Source organism: Neofelis nebulosa, chromosome 1 (genome assembly GCF_028018385.1).
Source record: "Neofelis nebulosa isolate mNeoNeb1 chromosome 1, mNeoNeb1.pri, whole genome shotgun sequence".
In the NCBI taxonomy this organism is placed as follows: Eukaryota; Metazoa; Chordata; class Mammalia; order Carnivora; family Felidae; genus Neofelis; species Neofelis nebulosa.
Genome location: NC_080782.1, coordinates 51687234 through 51707196, shown reverse-complemented (window position 1 = coordinate 51707196; position 19963 = coordinate 51687234). Strand labels below are relative to the sequence as shown.

Genomic DNA, 19963 nt, shown 5'->3' with positions numbered 1-19963 from the left:
AAGGTGATTAAGAGGTTCAAACTTCCAGTTATAAAATATGTCACAGGGATGAAAAGCACAGCATAGGGAATACAGTCAATAATACCGTAATAACTTTGTATGCTGACAGACGTACCGGTAAGCACTACCATGGCAAGAACTGAGTAATGTATGGAACTGTTAAATCACTATGCTGTCCACCTAAACCTAATAGAACTCTGTATGTCAACTATACTTCAAAAAAGTATATTAAACATAAATAAAAATTTCCCAATAATCACACCCTGTATCTTTCCAAACTTTCATGTCTGAACACATTTTTACACAGGTTTTTAACTCAAAAGGAATCATCATGGACTATATTATAACCTGCTGTAAAGGGAACACACCTCTTGCGTGTCTCCTCTCCTACCAACACACCGAACACTTCTTTTTTTTTTTTAATTTTTTTTTTCCAACGTTTTTAATTTATTTTTGGGACAGAGAGAGACAGAGCATGAACGGGGGAGGGGCAGAGAGAGAGGGAGACACAGAATCGGAAACAGGCTCCAGGCTCCAAGCCATCAGCCCAGAGCCCGACACGGGGCTCGAACTCACAGACCGCGAGATCATGACCTGGCTGAAGTCGGACGCTTAACCGACTGCGCCACCCAGGTGCCCCTACACTGAACACTTCTGTGACCAGACGTGTGGGAGTTTCCCCTGCACCAACAACTCCAACTCTACAGCAGACACCAGATGCTGCCCTGCGTTTTCACTCACTTTGGACACACTCCACCTGGAGATGCATCAGATCCTACAAATTAAGGACTTGCTCCCAACCCCACCCCTACTTCAGATGCCAACTGCCAGTCAAGGTTGTCACCTCTGCTTTTGACCCTTGGGCTATAAACTGGAAGTTCCCATGACTTCCTCCTCAGTTGCAATTAATTTGCTAAAGAGACTCCCAGAACTCAAGAAACCAGTTCACTTACTAGATTACTGTTTTATTCTAAAGACTGTAACTCTGGGGCCCCTCGGTGGCTCAGTTGGTTAAGCGTCCGACTTCGGCTCAGGTCATGATCTCACGGCTCATGAGTTCAAGCCCCGTGTCAGTCTCTGTGCTGACAGCTCACAGCCTGGAGCCTGCTTTGAATTCTGTGTCTCCCTCTTTCTCTGCCCCTCCCCTGCTCATGCTCTGTCTCTCTCCCCTTCAAAAATAAATAAACATAAAAAAAATTAAAAAAACAAAAAGACTGTAACTCTGGGCACAGGCAGACAGAAGAGACGGTATGCAGGAAGGGGCACTGAGCTTCCATGCTCTCTGAGTATGTCACCCTCCTTGCACCTCTACATGTTCACCCAATTCAGAAGCTCTCTGAACCCTTTTGTTTAAATTTTTTTTTTCATTGAGTACTTTTGTTTTATTCAAATGCCAAAACATAAGTTTCAAGTACAAATCGTAGTTATACTCAGTTTGTTTATTTATTTTTTAATGTTTATTTATTTTTGACAGAGTGAGAAACAGAGCATGAGTGGGGGAGGGGTAGAGAGAGAGGGAGACAGAATCTGAAGCAGGCTCCAAGCTCTGAGCTGTCAGCACAGACCCCGACGTGGGGCTCAAACTCACAGACCGCGAGATCATGACCTGAGCCGAAGTTGGATGCTCAACCGACTGAGCCATCCAGGCACCCCATCAGTTTGTTTGATTTAAAAACATCGATTATGCTATGTTAGCAACTTCCAAAACCAAATGGAAGTTGTTGTGACTATAACATCTCCTAGTGCATTTCTGGAGGATTACCCTTAATACATTTAGTAGCTACTCCAATTTTCACTCCACAAAAAGGAAAATTATGATGCTATAAGGAAAAGATAGTGAACAGTTATAATATGAAAGACTTCCTGAGAAAAACTTTAACCAGTGCTAGACAGACTAAGAAGGATACCTGTTTCTGTTCCATATTATAGCAAACAGGTTTAAACATTCTGCAAAAGTGCATTTCTGGTCCTACCCAGCCATAAACAGATATCTCATATCTCTTACTACATCATAGAAAGCCCAACTTTTCATCAACAGGATTTAGAATTTGCTAATTGCTTGAGGTTCTTTTCCTAAGAAAAAGGGGGTAAGAGGAAAACTCAAGTGTCTATGAACCAAATAATGAAAATAAATATTTAAATGTACTCTGATTTAAATACTTTCAAATGAGGTTGAACTGAGTGAACAGCATAGAAATTTGTATCATCAAGCTTAAAAGATACCCAAATATTTTAATATTTATAAAATCAAATGAAGTAACTTCCATTGTTAAGTCCCTCCAAATTTCCCCCACTGTTTAGTGTTGTTATATAATGAAGGTTAGTAACTTATATTTTAGTGTGAACACATTCATTTCTGCTGACAGCAAAACATAGATTTTCTTTAATGTTCTATGAAGACAAGAATTAGATACCTAGGATCAAAGAACAAAACAAAACAGGAGCCCTTGGGTGGCTCAGTCAGTTAGGCATCTGACTTCAGCTCAGGTCATGATCTTATGGTTTGGGGATTTGAGCCCTGTGCCAGGCTCTGTGCTGACAGCTCTGAGCCTGGAGTCTGCTTCGGATTCCGTGTGTCCCTCCCTCTCTGCCCTCCCCTGCTTGTGCTCTTTCTCAAAAGTATAAACATTAAAAAAAAAAAAAAAAAAAAAAAAAAAAAAGAACAAAACTAGCTGAGTACTTTGGTAAGTGCACAATATTAGGGTATTTTATTTAGTTTAGCACATGGCTGTTACTATGATTGATACTGCATGCTACTTTTAGAATTAGATGGTCTTTTCCTGAAGATTTAAGGCAGACTTCAATTCTATCTGCACACTCATAGTACTAAAATGGATTTTTTAATTTTTAAAAAAATATTTATTTTTGAGAGACAGACAGAGAGGATGACAGAGGGCAGAGAGAGAGAGAGACACAGAACTCGAAGTGGGCTCCAGGCTTCGCAATGTGAGCACAGAGCCCAACGCAGGGCTCGAACTCACAACCTGTGAGATCATGACCTGAGCGCTTAACTGACTGAGCCACCCAGGCGCCCCTGGGGTTTTAATGTAGGTTTCAGTACATAAGCACCACTGGTCAAATCATTGTCACTAGTCACTAGTGATTAACTCAACCTCCAGCCTCTGTCCCCTCCCCAGAGGTGGGGCTGAAAGCTCCAAACTCTGACAACCAGACCTCATTCTTGAGGTGATTTTTGGAAAGCTCCTATGTGTGTGGTTGAAAGGGGCTGGTTATAAATAACAAAACACACCCTTATTTCTTATTAGGAAATTCCAAGGGTTTAGGAACTCTGCTAGGAACTGGGACAAACCCAAGTACATAATTGTTATTATAAGCCATATTTCACACCTGCTTAATTCAATTAACAGGTATTTTTTCCACATCAATATTAAGATTTATCTTTCTTTTTAATGACTGCATTACATGCTACTGCATAAAAATGGCAAAACTGTTTAAAGTAATACCCTCTGTTGAACATCATTTCTAATGTTCAAAATTATGAATGATGTTGTGACACATCTTTATGTATACATCTGTACACATCTCTAATAACTTCCTTAAAATAAATGACTAAAAATTGTAAAATTCAGTTCCTCATCTCTACTAGCCACATTTCAAATGCTCCACAGCTGATGACTATTAAAATGTGGTTGATCATGGCCAGTAGCTACCATACTAAACAGAGTATACATAGAACATTCCCATCACTGCAAAAGGTTCTATTGATAGCCTTGGTCTAAAGAAATATTCATATTAAAAATGTGATACCTATATCCCACAGAAATGACATAGCACTTTAAACTCCCAAAATTAGCACAAGCACTCTTTGTGTCCTCTCATTGCTGACATCAGATAAATCGAGACGTAATGTTTTAATCTGCACTTAAACACTATTAGTGAGGCTAAAAATCTGTTCACATTTTTTGGCAATTTGTGTTTATTCTGTTGTCGTTGAATTATCTCAACTCTATTTTAAAAGAATCAAGTTTAAAGGTATCCTGTTCCTAGTGACCTATAAAAGCAAACCATGTGTGCAGTGAAGAGAGATTTCTTCATCTGTTTTGCTGGTTTCCTAATAATTTCATAAAGATATTTTTATCAAAACACCAGAAAAATACCCAAGAGAGTAGTACCACAATTAGGTAAAGGTAGTCTGCACTCTTGGAGGTTGTTTCCTTAGTGGAATTAATGGTTTACATTTCTATAAAATAACAATGGCTATCACCACAGCATGTTGTTTCTAAGAGATATTGTTACAAATTTTCAAATTAAGCTACAAAAACATACAAGTTGATACACAAATATAAAATACAAAATGTTTATATCTGAAAAGTGATTATATTTACACAAAAGTCTAGAATAGGAAAAAACCAACCTATGGAATAGGAATCAGAGCAGTGGGTCCCTGGGTTGGTGGGGGTGCAGGGACAGAATGAGTGGTGATGCACACAATGGGAGTTTCTGGAACGATGGTTATGTTCTGGATCCTAATAAGGGTGTGAGTTACACAGGTGCATACAGTTGTCAAGACTCACTGAACTGTACACAGAATGTAAACAGTTTCACTATATGTAAGTTATATCTTAACTTTTAAAAGGAAGAAAAAAGTTTAAAAGTCATTGTGCCATTTAGAATATTCAACTTAGAGGCAATAAAAGTAATTGTTTTAAATATTTATAGAACTTAAAATGTGATTCCTGGCCAGGAGACACAAAGTTTTACTAAATTGGGAATGGGAGGCAGAGTATGTAACATCTTGAGTCGAATCACACAACTGTCAAACCAATGGCACAGTAGAAAATTCACCATCAGGGTAAAACACATTAAGGTATCAGAAAGGCATTGCTAACGTTTTAACACAGACATTTAATCAATGCTTCTAAAAAGCCTGCACCTGTGATATGAATCAAACACTTTCTGGAAAATCATTTCCCTAATTATTGAACAGTATGTGACTTAATTTTCTGAGCCATTTCTGCTGAGGTAGTTTATGAAATTGGTTCATTTTGCCCTTTGTCCTTCTCTTCTAAGCCATCGTTATTTTATCGTATCACACTAGCACAAAAACTAACACATGCATGTTAAAACTAATAGACTTGGGGTGTGTGGGTGGCTCAGGTGGTTAAGCGTCCGACTCATGATTTTGGCTCAGGTCACAATCTCACGGTTGTGGGATGGAACCCCATATCAGGCTCTGACAGCATGGAGACTGCTTAAGATTCTCTCTGCCCTTTTCCCCACTTGCATGGGTGTGCATGTGCTCTCTCTCAAAAAAATAAAAAATAAAATAAAACCAATAGGCTTAATAATGAAAAATGCCCAAGGAGAGACAAGATGCTCCATGTCACATTACTTCCCAATTCCCACCGTTACAGTGCACATTCAGAATCCCTGCCCATTACCAATGTATCATAACCTGTTCAGTGAGTGAGTTGTTCAGAAGCCTAAGATACAAATCTCATTCAAGTTCCTTGCAGACAAGGAACTCAGATATTATGGTAACTATTCAGATGACCTCGATTAGGAGATGAGAAGGAAGGATATGTGGACGATACCAAGACTTCTGTCTCCAAAAGTGAAGGCTTGCCCAGTTAAGGATGTGGCCCAGGGGCAAAGAAGCAGGAAAATGTACATTGTTTTAGTGTATTTGCTTTGTAGAAAGCTGTTTTTGTTATTAAATGCTACATTATACTTTGGAATCAGACCTGGGTTTGAGAATCAGTTCTGCCATTTATTACACGTGTGATCTTGGGCAAGTTACTAAGTTCTGTTCTCTTATGGGAAATGCTAACAGTATATGTTTCATAGGTGTGTTGTAAAGATCACATGAAAACACAACTTTCTAAGTTTAGTGGCTGGCAAATTATAGGTGCTTAACAAATGATAACTACTATCATATACAAGTCTATTTCTCAAGAATGTTATGTAAACAATACAGGGCCCAGTCACTGCCCTCTGCAACCAAACCACCACCAGAATATTCAGGCAGTCATATTTTTTTTTTTTTTTTTTGCTATCAAGGGATTAATACAAATAAGCAGCATACCATAATTCTAAAGTCTAACCAAAAAACGTCCCTTACAGGAATTTCAGCAGCCAACCACCAATAAGGCCATTAAAAAAAAAAAAAAAAAAAAAGCTAAAAGGTATATACAGATGTTATAAAATTATATGAGGCAAACAGAAGAACTCAAAGTTGACCAAAAAAAAAAAAGAAAAAAAAAAAAGGAAATCTGTTAAGCAGACACACTCCGTGCTACTGATTTATCTCAGCTCTGTCACTACTAAAGCAATAAGGACACAGATGGGCAAGTAACTCTTTCAGCACAGATGACCCAATCTGTGATACAGTATCAAACACATTTATTCATTTTAAAAAGCAGTTTATCGTGTCAGATAGTGCACAATAAATATTTACCTGCTTCTCTTCATCTGGCATGTTTTTTTCCAGTTCTATTAGGTATTCTTCATCTAGTTCAGAGGAATTCACATTATCATCAGGTTTGTTCTCAACCCTGTCCACTCCTGGCTCCTCCTTTTCAAATGAGGTGCTAGGGTCATGAAAACACTCCTCTTCTCCCTGGTCCTCCTGGGGATGGGCTTCAACATCCTTGAGCAACTTGCTCTGGAAATGGTGATCTTTGGTATTAGAAACTGGAGGGCTAGCACACTCTGCTTCCTGGGGATCTGTAACTTTCAAACCATTGAAAAGATCCTCTGGAACCCTACAGTTTTCTGACTTCTCCCCCATGCTGGATCAGTGAGGAAGGTGAAGCTGAAGTTCTGGGAAAAGAGAAAATATGTTAGGTAATGGTGCTTATACAGGTATCCACCACTTTCCAAAAGTCTGCCTTATGCCACTTCGCTTTTAACATTAGCATGGTACATTAGCATGGCAATAGCTCTTTTCGTAAAAGTGAAAATCCCCTTCAGATTTCTTTTAGTGAAAACATGTAAATATTAATGCAGGTCTTTGTAAAAGCAAACTGGTATAACTCGACCTTTTGGAAAGCAGGGGGTGGTGGGTGTGTGGATAATCTTTATTTTATGCCATTTTGGCTCAGGAAAGGTTTGATAAACGCTCAACTTTTGAGACAGCAGTGGAAACCTGTATTAAAAAAAGATCTTACCTATTACACCTAAACAAATTTGTACCTCAAAACCCCAAAACACACCTTAACTTCCTTTCATTGAAATTATTATAAAGAAAAATTTGGTTATAAGCCCACAAATAATGCCAAACATCATTTTAACTGACACCCCTTTCAGAACTTCATATAAGCAACAAAAGAGAACGATTTTAATGTGACTCTTCCTTTTTCCACTGCTCAAATTTTGTCAGGGTTGTAAAAAATAGGCATAAGCTAAAACAAAAGTAAGAAAAATGAAACGCCCCTAACCTTTATTCAGAACGAATAGCCAGGTCGTAAAAAAATAAAAATAAAAATACGGGCCTTTCCAGCACCATGATACGAAGCTCAAGAATAAGTATCTGACGGTGCTTAAAATGCAGTCAGTGCCAAAACAGCAATTGTCAAATTCACCCAAGTGCGCGCTGTAGAGCCCACGCAGGTTATACTGTAAAGGAAATCGTGGCGCAGCTGGTCCTCATCAGGACTCAGGCACGAAAAGAGTGGCTCTCAACCTTGGCTAAACACAATAATACTTGGGACGCTTTAGCAAGTACTGCTACCCAGATCTTATCCTCCACAGATTCTGATTTTGGCGTCTGGCGTAGGCCCAGGATACTCGTATTTTTTAAAAAAGGCATCCCAGGTGATTCTAATGTACAGCCAATTGAGAACCACTGCTGTAGAAGCTGAGTCAGACCGTCAGCAGCTCCACCCCTCACCCCTCTGGTCACAGCAAAATCACGCCAAAGCCCCTTGTGTCGCGACAAGAGCCCGAATTCGTCCCAGCTCGTCCCAAGAAAACTTCAAAAAAACAAGACCTTAATACTAAGACTTAGCCTCCACACAATGTTTTGTTTCCCCTGCTTCCAGGTCTAGTGGAAGAATGCAGGAGTTTGAGTCCCCGGGGTTAAGAAGAGGCCACCCTACGCTTCCCAACAGTTTGTTCTCTGAGTCCCCCAACGCCTTAAGCGGACAGCCCCAGGTGGCACTCACAGCTCCCCAGCTCCTCTCGTCCTCACCTTCCCAGCCTCTAAAATCTTCTATTTCCGTTCACCCAAGTGCACTTCCGTCGGAGCCAACCAATGGCATCACTGTTGGCAAAGCATCCTGGGAAATGTAGTGGCACCCTCAGAGAGAAAGCACGTCGCTATCGCGGTGTGTGACGCCATTGTACGGACTGAAATGCAGGCGGAAGTTACCATCTTGGGGTACGGCGAGAGTCCGCATTACTCAGCACCTGCGGCAAAAAGGTTGTCTCCAAGCTGTTCCATTTACTCCGTCACTCTGACCTCTTATGCTAACAATGTATAAAGGAATCCTGAAGCATAAACCCTGTCCAAAATAAAATTTTCTCTCCAATGATTCTCAAACTGTGCCTTTCAAGGGGTCCATTGCTAGATCAAAACGGTTTTCATAATAACACTAAATTTGCCTTTCCCACACTTCTTTCATGAATATACAGTGTTTTCCAGAGGCTGTGTCATGTGATCGCTCAACGGCTTGAAAGCAGAAGGAGCTCTGAGAATCCAGTAGTCTTCTGTTAAGCAAGAGACTTGCATAAATAAAACAATGCCACTCTTCACTATAGCATTTTTTGTTTTGGAAAATATAATGATTTATAACAAGATAATTTATGTTGGCATATAATAGGTGTATTGTTATCTTAAATTAACAAATACTAAATATTTTTCAGTTCTAATTTCTAGTATAGTAAATACTGGTAAGTATAAGCCACATAAAAGCTTTTTGTGGTCCTCATTAATATTGAGTGTTAAAGGGGTCCTGGAATCAAAGGGAACTGTTGTCCAATGCATTCTTTCAAGAAATGTTTACTAAATGTTTATTAGACCCCCACACATTATGCTGGGAATACAGAATTGAAATATCCTTCAAGGTAGCCAGACAGGTAATCAGTAATAACAGCAGAGATTACTTAGTTTTCTTTAACTCACAGAACCTATTGCAGAGATAGCTGGGAGGGACTTTATCAGGAAGGATATCTAACCTGTTTTTTGAATTTGTGTCTAAATGAAGTTATGCATACCCTCGTATTTTTGTGTACATCAAAAGCTTTAATATACAAAAACCATTAAAAATAGAATTTTTAGAATTCTATTCTAGAATAGAATAGACAATTTTAGAATTGTCCAGATTTTGGAAACCTTTTAATATTAAATTTTTTTTTAATATGGCAGGAACTAAAAAACTGTTCGGTAGTTAGGCCTTTTATGACCTTTAAGAAGTCTTCTTAGGTGCAAAGAGATACAAACTTCCAGTTATAAAGTAAATAAGTCACAGAGATGAAGGGTACAGCATAGGGAATATACTTAATAATATTGCAATAATTTTATCTGGTAACAGTGACTACAGTTATGTAAGCATTGAGTAATGTACAGAATTGTCGAATCATTATGCCGTACACCTGAAACTAATATGACATTGTATGTCAACTATACTTCAATAATAATAAAAAAATAAGTCCTGTTAATTAAATTCTGGTGTAATTGAAAAGCTATGAATTTTGGAGCAAAATAAATAAGTAAATACATAAAATAAACTTGAGTCACAATATCAGCTCTTTTACTTTACTAGCTATCCAACTTTGAATTATAATTCTCGTAACTAACATTTATTATGTGTTTATTAAGTGTCACATGCTGTGAAAAATGCTTTAGGTGGATTATTTGATTATTTGAATTCTAATTTGGCTCTGCCATTTGACTAGCTGTATGACTTTGCCGCAAATTACTTAATGCCTCTAAACTTTCTATTTTTTAATGTTTATTTATTTTTGAGAGAAAGTGCAGCGCGAGCGGGGTAGAGGCAGAGGGGAAAGACAGAGGATCCTAAGCGGGGCTCAAACTCAAGAATGGACAGATCATGACCTGAGCCGAAGATGGATACTTAACTGACTGAGCCACCCAGGAGCCCCAAATGCTTCTTCTAAACTTTAGTATATAAATTTTCCCTCAAATATAAAAATTGGGTTGGGTAACAATGATACCTCACCATTAAGTTTTGGGAGAAAGAAATGGTGAAATCTCGGAGAACAGGGCTTGACACACACATAGTGTTTAATGAGTGTTAGAGACAATAATATTATGTGACAGGTCTTGTGACTGTAGCTGGTTACAGGAAACCTAATAAGACACTGTCCCTGCCCTTCCCATTCCCAAGACTGCATAGGCTAGTCGGGGAAGGGGAGACTGGAAATAAGATAAAAGCACTACTGAGCCTGAAGGAAGATACAATCCACTCTTTTTTTTTTTTTTTTTAAATGTTTATTTTTTTGAGAGAGACAGCAACAGAGCATGTGCAGGGGAGGGGCAGAGAGAGAAGGAGACACAGAATTCGAAGCAGGCTCCAGGCTCTGAGCTGTCATCACGGAGCCGGATATGGGGCTTGAACCCATGAACCGTGAGATCATGACCTCAGCTGAAGTTGGATACTTACCTGACTGAGCCACCCAGGTGCCCCTCAGTCTTTTTTTTTTTTTTTTTTTTTTAACCAAGGGCCAACACCCAATTGGCCCACTTTAGCAATTCTTCACTAATAAGATATTTGAGTTATGCTGTTGAAAGAGTACTAGTTAATTAAAAGGAAAAAAAACAGGAAAGGCTGAAGGACATCATAAAAATATCAGGACTATTTTTGGAGACGACAAGTAGCTGGATGTTGCTATAGAGTACAAAGCAAGAAACAAATTTTTACAAATGGAAGCCTACTAATCAGATCCTGGAACTGTGGAAATTTTGTCTTTGTGCTTACAGCCACTATTATAAAAGGAAAAGAAATGTTTTTCATTGAGAAGTCCGTTCTGTTATTATTTTCCTGAGGCAGAGACCATGTCTGTCTTGTTGTCAGTTGTAAGGGATCAGTGAACATCCTGTTATCACATGGGTGAATGGTTCTCTTCCAAGAATTTATGGATAACTAACTTGGATGTAAATCAAAAAATAAATTAATTAAAAAAAAGAATTTATGGCTAAAACAATGTGTAATCTGGTGCTCTGATGAGTTGTATAAAGAGGTTTTGAGACTTCTGGAATTATCTTATAGGATTATTGTAAGAATTAAATGGTCATGTCTTATCTAAAACACAAGTGAAGTACTCAATATAGAAAAAAATACTTTAATTGTAACAGCCCTTAACATAGTAAGTGCTCAATAAACATTTGCCGTTATTGTAATCATTATTATTAATGATGTTCTCACAGTATTATCAATATTATGATCAATTACTAATAGTACTTGATTTTTACTAGGGTTACTCATGATCATCAATATTAATAGTGATAATATTTATGAAGCTTTCATTAACACTCCCCAGACAGAGGATTGAGCCCCTAAGTTTGTTGAAAGAATGGAAGCTGAACATGAATGAGTGAATGAATGAATGAATAATGAATGAATGCTAGGCATCATAGTAGACCCTGTGGCATGTACATAATGAATCAGGAGAATAGCAAAGGAGCCATTTTCTCTTTCCTTTTCTTTCTGGGGGAGCAGCTGGGTGATTTCTCGGTGGCATGGAATGATACAAGAGAAGGAGTCTTATGCTCAAGGTGATCTTTTGGGTCATTGGCATGACAATAGGATTGCTGTTGAGTATGGTGGAAGAGTGTGGGCTCTGGAGTCAGACTTCCTTGGTCTGAATCTCTCTGCCCAGCCTCTCAGCATCTATGTGATCTGATGTTAGAGAAGTCACTGAACCTTGATACCTACCTCATAAGGTTTCATGAAGCTTAAATAAAATAACAAACCTAAAGCACTTCCTACAGACTTTCATACAAACTTTAACATAAGTTGCTTTGTGGAGAATCTTCAGGAAGAGATGGGAATCACTTCTGCCTCCCCTGATGACTTGTTATGTATGCACTGTGCTAAACTTTTGGGAGGCTCTGTGCATCTACTCTCCCTGGAGCTAGATATTTATGCTATATTGACTCAGTTTTTTTCTGTGCCCAGAGCGAATATATTCATACTATGGGGCTTACTGAGCCCAGCTTTGAAGATAAAGCTTCCTGCTCTGGGATCTTCTAAGTCCTGAGCTCTATTCTCCACATTTCCCCAGAGTTGGGGTGCATGAAATTGCCAAAGCAAGGTCCAACATCCAGGAATAGCCAGGGATGCCACAAGAATTCCTTGAGGATGAGATATATCACATAAAATACAAAATTAAGATGTAGATCTTATAGTCCTATAGTGTTTCCAAAAGGTGCTATTGCTTTTTATTTTTTCCTAGTTCCAATCTTCAAATTGAGATTTCTGATAGGAGACATAACCAAAAGCTAACATTCTGTGCATTTAAATTCCTGGATTTCTGTTTTCCCTTAGATCAGCATGTCTAATAGTGATAAAATGTGACTGCCACATATGTAACTTTAAATTTTCTAGTAGCAGCATTAAAAACAGTAAAAGAGGTGAAATTAATTTAAGCAATATTTTCTTTAACAAAATGTGTCCAAAATATTCTCATTTGAGCATGTAACTAATATAAAAATTAAGAGAATACTATACATTCTTTTTTTCACACTAAGTCTTTGGGATCATATATATATTTCACTGTTAGGGCACATCTCAATTTAGACATTAAGTTTTCATTGAAAATACCTGAATCTGTACTCAGATTTCATAAAAATTATGGTTAAATAGATACATCTAAATTTTTTCAAAAATACTTCCCAATGACTGAATTAGATATTAATTTTTAAAATTCCTCTTATTAAAATAAAATGAGATATTTAAGTCCATGATTGCACTAGCCACATTTCAAATGCTCAATAGCCACATGAGGTTAGTGTCTACTGTATGAGGTTTAAACTTTCTAGAACACCAGCCAACTAACTTTCGTAAAGAACTTATATGTGTCATGGGTTGTGCTCATTATTTTACATTTGTAATTGTAGGTAATCCTTGCAATGATCCTGGCCTCCCTTTGCTGTTGTTTCTTATAATTCCTTCATTCCTTTACCATGCAGTAGCCAGACTCATCTTTAAAAACATGAATCCTGTCCAAGACTTTTTAAAAAATGTTTATTTTTGAGAGAGAGAGAGAGAGAGAGAGAGAGAGAGAAACACAAGCAGGGGAGGGTCAGAGAGAAAGAGACGCACACAGAATCCAAAGCAGGCTCCAGGCTCTGGGCTGTCAGTGCAGAGCCCAATGCTGGGCTTGAACTCACGAACTGTGAGATCATGACCTGAGCTGAAGTCGGACACTTAACCAACTGAGCCACTCAGGTGCCCTGAATCCTGTACAAGTCTTAACCATTTTCATTGACTTCCCACTCTGATTAGAATAAAACCCAAAAGGGGCGCCTGGGTGGCGCAGTCGGTTAAGCGTCCGACTTCAGCTCAGGTCACGATCTCGCGGTCCGTGAGTTCGAGCCCCGCGTCAGGCTCTGGGCCGATGGCTCGGAGCCTGGAGCCTGTTTCCGATTCTGTGTCTCCCTCTCTCTCTGCCCCTCCCCCGTTCATGCTCTGTCTCTCTCTCTGTCCCAAAAATAAATAAAAAACGTTGAAAAAAAAATTTAAAAAAAAAAAAAAAAAAAAAGAATAAAACCCAAAATTCCTTATCATGACTCATAATGCCCATGAGATCTGGTCTCTACTCATCTCGCTGACCTCCTCTTGTACCACTTTCCCTTTTGGATACAATACTACTTTCTGTTCTAAAACACAATAGTATCTGCCCCACCTCCAGACCTTTGTACTCAATGTTCCCCCTGCCTGAAGACATTAAGAGAGCTTCCTATGCTTTGCACAATTCTCATTCTTCAGGTCTTGCCTTAATATCACTTATGTATTTCACTCTAATACTTCACCCTGTACATTTCCTTTAGATCATTTAATAACATTGTAATGATCTTGAGTACTTACTTGAGTATTATGACTCCCTTTATGGCTGTAACAGCCACAAGAGATTTGTCTGTCTTTTTTTGCTGTGAAATTCCTAGAGCCTAGCACAGAGCCTGGCACTCAATAGACAATCAAATACTGTATAAATGGATTACATTGGTAAGTATTATTATTACAAATAAGACTGAGGCTCAAAGAGGTTAAAATTTTTCCCCAAGGTCACCCAGCTAGTAGAACAGAACAAGGACATAAGGCTAGGTCTAACCACAAAGTGTATGTTTTTCTAAAGAACAAAAGGAGTGGGCAGATATAGTAACCTTAAATGCAAAAATGAGTGGTTTTGAAGGTGATTTATATGTATAAAAATATATGTGGATATACACTTGGCAGGAAAACTCAGAAGTTTTTTTTAGTGGCAAGCAAATGGCTCAGAGCCTGGTTAAAGATGAGGTCTTTAATGCTTGTGATGGATGGATGAAGGTCCCATATAAAATGGAGACTGAATATCTTGGGTGAGTCATCCAGAAAACCGCCAAGGCAAGCATCCCACATCCACTTGCCTGACTGTCCAACCTCCTTATGCCTACAGCCTTGGTCATTTGGATGAAGAAAGGGTATTTGTGCCCCAACTACAAATGGAATGACTGACCTAGCACATTTTTCCCCTGGGACTCATTAGCTGGACCAAATAATTTATTCTGAGTTAGCAACCACACTTTCAACCTCACTTTGCTATATTAAATGTCAATGTCCATCTTAAAGCATAAAGCATTGTGTTCATGCTGTACAAACCTTTGCAAGTTCAGAGGGCCAATTTTGGTCCAGCAGGTGGCAAGGACAGGTGTCAGAAGGAAGAAGAAGGGGACGTTTGTGGAGTGCCAGCTGGGTGTCAAGCACTGTGCTGAACATTTTCATCTGTCACTGAATCCTCCCAGGCTCCCTTTGAAGGAGAAAGAAACCTTTGCACTCCGGAAAGGGCACTGTTCCTTTATCATCCTCTGCTCAGGTCAAAGTAGAAACAGTGGATATTTGGACAGCTAAATAGTGTACAAATTCCTCAGCAAGAAGCTCTATCCCAGGATTCAGATCTCCGCTTGTGAGGCCCCTACTCTGGGGCTCACATTTTTTTTTTTTTTTTTAATTTATTTTGGGACAGAGAGAGACAGAGCATGAACGGGGGAGGGGCAGAGAGAGAGGGAGACACAGAATCGGAAACAGGCTCCAGGCTCCGAGCCTTAAGCCCAGAGCCTGACGCGGGGCTCGAACTCACGGACCGTGAGATCGTGACCTGGCTGAAGTCGGACGCTTAACCGACTGCGCCACCCAGGCGACTGGGGCTCACATTTTAAAGAGGATGCCTCTAACTTCCTCTTCTCCCTCCAGTTATTCTCTCACAGCACTCCATTTCACAGTGGAGTAAAATTCACGTTAAAAAATTATTTTCAAGGGGCGCCTGGGTGGCTCAGTCGGTTAAGCGTCTGACTTCGGCTCAGGTCATGATCTCATGGTCCGTGAATTCGAGCCCTGCGTCGGGCTCTGCTGACAGGTCAGAGCCTGGAGTCTGCTTTGGATTCTGTGTCTCCCTCTCTCTCTGACCCTCCCTCGTTCATGCTCTCTCTCTGTCTCAAAAATAAATAAACATTAAAAAAATATTTTCAAAAAAAAAAAAAAAACGTTGAAAAAAAAATATTTTCAAGTATTTTAATTACCTCTTATTTCCGCCCCCCCCCCCCCCTCCTAAAGAGGAAGTATAGCAGAGTATTAGAGCAGGAGTTGGCAAACTTTTTCTGTAAATGGCCAGGGAGTAAATATTTTAGACCCTCTGGGTCATACGGTCTCTGCTGCAACTGCTGGACTACTGTTGTCACATGAAAGCAGTCATAGACACCATGTAAAAGAATGAGAATTTTTATGTTCCAATAAAACTTTATTAACAGGTATCAGGCTGGACGTGGCTGGAAGGCTGTAGTTTGCTGACCTGTATTTTAGAGCACAGATTGTAGCATCATACTGGGCAAGACTGAATAGTAGCTCAGCCCCTGCTAGTCCTGTAAACTTGGACAAACCCCTTAACTTCAATAAAGTTCCGATTCCCAACTATAACATGGGGATAATAACAGTATTTTCCTTCTAGGGCGATTGGGAAGTATAAATAAATTAGCATATGTAAAGTACTTAGAACAGAGTGGGTCTTTAAAAATGTTTAATGTCATCAACGTTAGCGTTTAAGTTTCACAAGGGCAGGGGACACATCAGTTGTGTGCTGAATGCTTGGCACAGTGCCTTGAAAAAGAAAGCAGTCAGGAAACACTTGTCAAGAAATGAATGAGTGAATGAATGAATGATCTCTTGTTAGTCTCATGATTTAAAAAAAACCAGGGTTTATTCTGTGCTGTTTTTTTAAAAAATATAAAGTTTTTCTTTTTCTTTTTTAGCACCATAAAAATCTTCCCCAAGTCTAACTTTTAGCTAGGTACTCTATATAGCTCAAACCCCACTATCAGACTAAAATTCTCTGAAAGCCAGAAGAAAAGGCAGCTTCCATTGTGCAAACCAAATATTCTCCCCAATAAAAACATCTCAGAGCACATACTTGCATAAATCTTTGGGGAAATTTATCAAAACACTAGCTTGTTTAGGAAGCGTCTTTCTTGGCCAAGATGACTACCTCACAGTACCTTTTGTTTTTGAGTTCAAGACTGTGAAAGCACTCAGTAATGTCCCAAACATAATTTGAGGTCCGTTCTAGAATATAACTTAACAAGATATTTGTAGATCTTTACTTTGCTTTTAAAACATTAATTATGGCCACCTTGGAAGACTTCTTGGATGAATAAATATGTAATAAGTATTCACAGATATTTTAAAGTCACAGATTACGAAAGAAACCAACTTCCCAAACATTCCTATCACTTGTCCAACTATCCCTATGTTTTGAGATTCCAAAGGAAATGACTGGTGATCCATGACTTTCTTTAAACCATGGTATGTTGGCTCAAATTTTTCAAAAAGTCTAAGTATAATTACAGCTATACGACTTAGTGGTGAAATCTCATTTTATCTCCTTGTGGTCTTAAGTAGCTTCAACCAGGTGAACTTAAGGTGCACTTCCCTCATTATTATTGAATTTTATACTAGTTTGGTCCCAGTCCGGCAATAGAAAATATATGCCATAGCAGGACACTCCCCCAGAGATGACAGAAAAATATCAGTATCTTTGGAAAATAGGTCTAAAGTTGGATAATTTGACAACACTCAGCATTTAGTTAGCATTTCAGCAGGTAACCCTGTGTAACTGAACATGCATGAGCTTTGCAGTTGAGTGTGCTTTACGTAGATTACTTTGGTTCTCCTAGAGCTCTAAGCTAGGCAATGCATATATTATTACCATTCCACAGAAGAGAAAACTGAGGGGACTTGTTCAGGGTGACCGTGATAGCTCGTGGCAGAGTTTCATTTATAGCCAGAAGGGCGCAGAGGTTGCATACTTCAGGGGTTCTTCATTTTATTTGTTCTATGAACTTCTTTGGGGATCTGCTGATCCTATGGACCCCCCTTTCAGAAAAATGTTTTTAAGTGCATTAAGCAAAATACGCAGGATTATGAACAAAATAAATCATATTGAAATACAGTTACTGGATTATTAAAACATATATTTTTGTAATATAGATCACATTTATTATATGTATGTATATAATTAACACATTAAATATGGTAGGTATAATAGCTACCATAATTTTGTAGTGATGAACATAGACAATATTTTAACATATCTAAAACAACTATAACATGCTATAAAAGTCCTGTGATTTTTTTTTTTTTTTTTTTTTGTGAAAAAGTCACAGATTCTGCCAATATTACTGTGGTCTGTTGCCTACAATTACAATAGAAGCAGCAGCTAAATTTCAACTAGAGGTCAGTGAAAATAAGAATGTAATATTTTTCCCCATTCAAATTCATGCCCCTCCCCACTGATTTTGTTTTAAATTTTTATTTATTTATTTTGAGAGAGAGAGAGAGAGGGCACGAGTCTGAGTGAGGAAGGGGCAGAAAGAGAGGGACAGAGAGAATCCCAAGCAGGCTCTGTGCTGTCGGTGCAGAGTCTGATGTGGGGCGCCATCTCACAAAACCATGGGGTCATGATCTGAGCTGAAATCAAGAGTCAGATGCTCAACTGACTGAGCCATCCAGGTGCCCCACCTCCCCCCACACCCTGCCACCCTGAATGTTATCCATGGCCTTGTGGGGTCTGTAGACCCCAAGTAAGAACTCCTAACTCTAGTCTAATCCCTTATAACAGATGAGAAGGGAAACTGAGGGCCAGAGAGGGAAAGAGATTTATCTGGGATGAGTTAGGCATTTAACAGCAGGGATTAAACTAGAATCCAGGCAGTTGGGGGGTGCTACTGGCTGGCTCAGTCACATGCAACTCTTGATTTCAGGGTTGTGAGTTTAAGCCCCATGTTGGATATGGAGCCTACTTAAAAAAAATAAACTAGGACCCAGGGGTTGAAAAGGCCTTCCTTAAAGAGCTGTTATGAGGAATAAACAGAATAATACACGTAAATACTTTCCACAATATCAGATGCATAATAGCCATCTTGCAGAAAAGAGTGCCCATGTGACACAGTAGAAGTACACAGATGGAACTTTCTGGAAATCTCCTTAAAAGGGGGACAGAATCAGCTGAATGTGCCTTTGCCCTGCTCCCTTTCCTCTTTGGGAGTGGAAGAGGGACATTATGGCCACATTAGAAGGATGGTACAGGCAAACTCTAGGAGGGACATGGGCCTTTCCTGGCAGTATGGGGTGGCCACACCATCCTTGGACTGCCTACCTCCAAACTTCTTACATGAGAGAAAAACAAAATCTTCTGATTGTCCAAGCCACCATTACTTGTGTTGTCTTATGTGCAGCCAAACTCACTCCCTCACTGACACAGTCCTCTCTCTGGCTGGATGACTGAGCCTCTCTGAGCCCCTCCTCTATAACAGCCCCATTCAAGGTTTTTTGGCAAGGGATAGAGGATATAGAGGATTTAAACGCCGTGCCTGGCCCAATTTCAAGTGCACACAAAAAGGCAGCTGTTACTACCTTTACTGTTTCAGTGTCTCACAATGCAGTGTGCTTAGTACCAGATTGGCTCCTAGCTTCAAAACCACACACAGCCTCACAGTCCCCCCCTCCCCCACCCGCTCACCGTGGCTCTGGTACACATGCCTCCAATTCAGCGTTGATTAAATGCTTATCATGTCTCACAGAAAGGAACAGTTTATGAAAATGCTGACAGGGACAAAACACCTAATAATTAGTGGCTAACAACCACAGGCAATTGGTGGTTTATATAAATTCAGGGACTAAAGCCACTGCTCTGCATTCCTCAGATTTCTTGCATAAGTGCTCGAGAGGGACTTCTGCTAGCAGTGCTGACTTTATAGGAAGAATGTGGCATGAGAAGTGACTGGAGAGGTTGTGGAGGCTGTGAAGGACCTTTCAACACCAAACGCCCCCCCACCCCCCACACTCCATGCCCTGCTCCAGTGGCCACTCTGCTGGACCTTCTGCTATCAGAGCTGGAAGCCTGTGGGTGGTGACAGCCTGCAGAAGCCCACAGGCTTTAGAAGGGGCCAAAGGGCGAAGATACAGTGCGGGGTCCCAAAGATGCGCTTGGCCTACAGACGTGTCACAGAACAATGCTATTTTTCCATGGGGTCCTTTTCCTTCCCTTTTCACTGATGGGTCCCTGGGGACCACATGGGATGCTAATGCCTGCTGAAGTAGACTTCCTTCTCCATGGGGCCTAGAAGTGAGGCACATGGCTGTCAACACTCAGGGCTGGGTGGGACTTCTGGAGAGGTACTGGGAGGGCTAAAACTTGACATCCCTTCCAATTAATATCCCTTTATCACCAACATCTTTTAACATAATACCATTTTAAAAATTCAGTAGAAGAACAGGCCCAACTTGATTCC

General features: G+C 39.7%; 1 protein-coding gene across 2 annotated transcripts in view; it reads right to left on the bottom strand.

Annotated features, from left to right (window-relative positions):
- The window catches only part of TTC1 (tetratricopeptide repeat domain 1), a 46407-nt gene extending 38153 nt beyond the window's left edge, over window positions 1-8254 (bottom strand). The window contains exons 1-2 of one of the 2 annotated variants that reach the window (XM_058722126.1): window positions 8153-8254; window positions 6419-6783 (exon numbers count right to left, since the gene is read on the bottom strand). In XM_058722126.1, the coding sequence (XP_058578109.1) occupies window positions 6419-6751 (333 nt within the window). In that variant the 5' untranslated portion in view covers window positions 6752-6783; window positions 8153-8254. Of the gene's footprint in view, window positions 1-6418; window positions 6784-8126 lie in introns of both variants that reach the window. The other variant, XM_058722119.1, reaches the window with a different exon arrangement.
- Window positions 8255-19963: the final 11709 nt, after the last annotated feature.